The sequence below is a fragment of the Sinocyclocheilus rhinocerous genome, unplaced genomic scaffold, assembly GCF_001515625.1.
Source record: "Sinocyclocheilus rhinocerous isolate Xijiao unplaced genomic scaffold, SAMN03320098_v1.1 scaffold2144, whole genome shotgun sequence".
NCBI classification, from domain to species: domain Eukaryota; kingdom Metazoa; phylum Chordata; class Actinopteri; order Cypriniformes; family Cyprinidae; genus Sinocyclocheilus; species Sinocyclocheilus rhinocerous.
Genome location: NW_015665005.1, coordinates 2,562 through 5,743, shown reverse-complemented (window position 1 = coordinate 5,743; position 3,182 = coordinate 2,562). Strand labels below are relative to the sequence as shown.

At 38.0% G+C, this 3,182-nt stretch overlaps 1 protein-coding gene across 1 annotated transcript in view; it reads right to left on the bottom strand.

The window, feature by feature from the left end:
• Positions 1–2,341, bottom strand: part of LOC107730806 (poly(A) polymerase alpha-like) — a 33,584-nt gene extending 31,243 nt beyond the window's left edge. The window contains 1 exon segment of the mRNA XM_016541748.1: positions 2,139–2,341. Within this exon segment, the coding sequence (XP_016397234.1) occupies positions 2,139–2,146 (8 nt within the window). The 5' untranslated portion in view covers positions 2,147–2,341.
• Between the last annotated feature and the right edge of the window lie 841 nt (positions 2,342–3,182).

Here is a 3,182-nt window from a genome sequence, read left to right as displayed (position 1 = left end):
TAACAAAGAGTGAAAAATTTAAGGGGGTCTGAATACTTTCCGTACCCACTGTATACTGTATTATGACAGCACTTTTTTTTTTAACTTAATTTCAATATCGTCATAATACCGTAAACCGTAATAAAAGCATTAGCAATTAATCGCAACATGAAAATTTGATACCGGCATAACCCTAATCGACAGTATCGATACCAACGTTGGTTTTGGTATCGGATCGATACTTTAGTTTAAGTTTCTCTTTTCTATACTCAGTACATTGCTCCCGTTTCATCAAAGAGTACACATGTCTGTGCGTGTCTATACGCCGCTCCTTCCACATCTCATGTATGCACATGTTGCTCCTCCTGCCCTCCCTGCTCTGCTGTGTTTTGCTGTCATGCCATCACGTGACTCAGTGGCGCCAAGCACAAGCAGACACTTTTGGCTGTAGTAAGAGATATGGCAGAAATTAAAAAGAAAAGAAAAAAAGAGAGAGAAAGAGAACCCCAGGCTGCAAAAAAAATTAAGAGTGGAGGAGGGAAATCCTTCATATAATACATAGCATAGCCTATTTTTATAAACTGTATACCGAATTTGGCCTTTTTATATCGCTTCATCCATTAAGCCACGTTGGTTTTCTATAGGAGGTCTTCCTCCATTATGTCACATTAAGCATTTTTTATAATGGTTTTCAATGAGAGGATATATCAATTATATTCTGGATTCATCTGCTTGCTTGTACGTAGTATATATTTTTAATAAACTCTACACCGAATTTGTTTTTATATCACTGTCTTTATCCATTAAGCCACGTTAAGTGTTTTACAATGGTTTTCTATGGGAGAAAAACATTTAATGTGAAACTGTGTGTTGCTTTCATTTATCTGGGCTCATCTGCTCGTTTGTATATAGTTTGCAACAGTAATAAGGTGTATACTGTGTTTGGTCTTTTAATATTACTTTCTCAACATCAAGCATTTTCTTTATTACCGTTTTCTATGGAAGAAAAGCGCTTAACATGAACATGGGCTCCTAAGCATTTTTCACGTTAAACGTTTTAGAAGTCAGAGTCCCTTCAGAAAAGCAAAGCATACCCACATAGCAATGGTGCATGGAATGTTTTGGTCAGATCAGCATGAGTTATTGTTCATTTTCAAAGTGTAATTGGTTCATTCAAATGCATGCTTTTAAAAGAAAAACTATCGGTATCGGCGATCGTGGCTCTGTAGTTACTTTGTATTTACTGCAGTATCGATCACCTCTAGTTTATGTACATTGCTTCACGCCTAACGTTAGCTGTTTTTTCTTAGGGTCGCGCGCAATCCGCCATGTGACGATAAAAATAGTTCAACTTTTACAGACGCGTCCCTGCCCCGATGAAGGGTATTATTTTGAAGTCACTGACCTACATCTATACGTGCACGAACCTTACTGATCTACAAATCTGAACAAAGTTCAGCTAACGTTACCACTGAATTATATAGATTTAAAGTCCATACATACAAGCCGGCGTGCGTACTATGAGCCCAATCTCTACATCTGACAGCATGGTGACCATTATATCTCATTAACTGGTGCGTATCGACAAGTTTGATTAAAAAACGCATGCAATGAAAACCAGTTCAACAACTACACCGCACCATCAAATGTTTTGATTAACGTGTCGAGTTTGCGACCGATTCGCGACATAAGGCCCAAGACCTCGCGTTTGCTTTGATCGCATTTGTCCGCACAATCCGCCATGTGAAGATAAAAATAGTTCAACTTTTACAGACGCGTCCCTGCCCCGATGAAGGGTATTATTTTGAAGTCACTGACCTACATCTATACGTGCACGAACCTTACTGATCTACAACTCTGAACAAAGTTCAGCTACCACTGAATTATATAGATTTAAAGTCCATACATACAAGCCGGCGTGCGTACTATGAGCCCAATCTCTACATCTGACAGCATGGTGACCATTATATCTCATTAACTGGTGCGTATCGACAAGTTTGATTAAAAAACGCATGCAATGAAAACCAGTTCAACAACTACACCGCACCATCAAATGTTTTGATTAACGTGTCGAGTTTGCGACCGATTCGCGACATAAGGCCCAAGACCTCGCGTTTGCTTTGATCGCATTTGTCTTCAAACTCCGACGAGATACTTACAAAGGCATTATGAAAATCTCCGGCTTATGAGAAGCTGAGAAGAAGGTTATATTCCGCCATTGCGTTTCGGCCTGTCATGAACTGTTATGACGGTAATGAAGTTGTTTCTTTTGTTTGAACCAACATGGCGCTCCGGCAAAAGCAACTGCCAAATGGTACGGGAAGTGACGCCATGACGCATCTCCCGCTGACGCTTCCTGACCTTCTTCTTCTTCTTCTTCTTTTCTTTTTAATGTCGGTTGGCAAACCCACTTAAAAGGTGCATTTCCGCCACCTACTGGACTGGAGTGTGGAGCATGACGTATATTGGTTGACAGCATATAGCAAAACAATAAAAAATACAAAAAAACAAATTTCCTTAGTTTGACCAAAGGAGTATTACACAAGGATACAATTATTTTATATACTTCATTATGTGATCTTCAAATTCTATTTATTAAACCTATTGCTTTCAAATAATTAATAATTGCATTATAGACTTTATACTGTGCTGGAGCATACTCTAGTATTGTCTTAATTGTTATTCTTTCAATATTCAACAAACTTAATTCTTCTATTAATCGCATTCTTTCTCTTTCATATGCTTCACAATGTAATAGGATATGTTCCACAGTCTCTGGTATACCACAATTATTGCAATTACCTGATTCATGTTTACCAATAATAAATAATGATTGATTAAGAGCTGTGTGACCAATACGGAGTCTAGATATTATTGTGTCCTCCTTCCTACTTCCAAAGTTTTTCCTTCCATTTCCAACTTGTTTTTGAATGTTGTATAGATGCCGACCCTTTACCTCCCTATCCCACATCTTTTGCCATTTCCTAATCATAGCCCCTCTGATTATTCCTTTCATTTCTGCTTTCCTAAGTGATATGTTTATATCTATATCGGTTTGTTTTAATGCCTTCTTGGCCATTTGATCAGCTTCCTCATTTCCCTCTATCCCAACATGTGCCGGTACCCATAAAAATGAAATACTTAATCTATATTGGTGAATTTTGAACATGCTTTGTAGGATATCATATAATATGTCTTGTCTA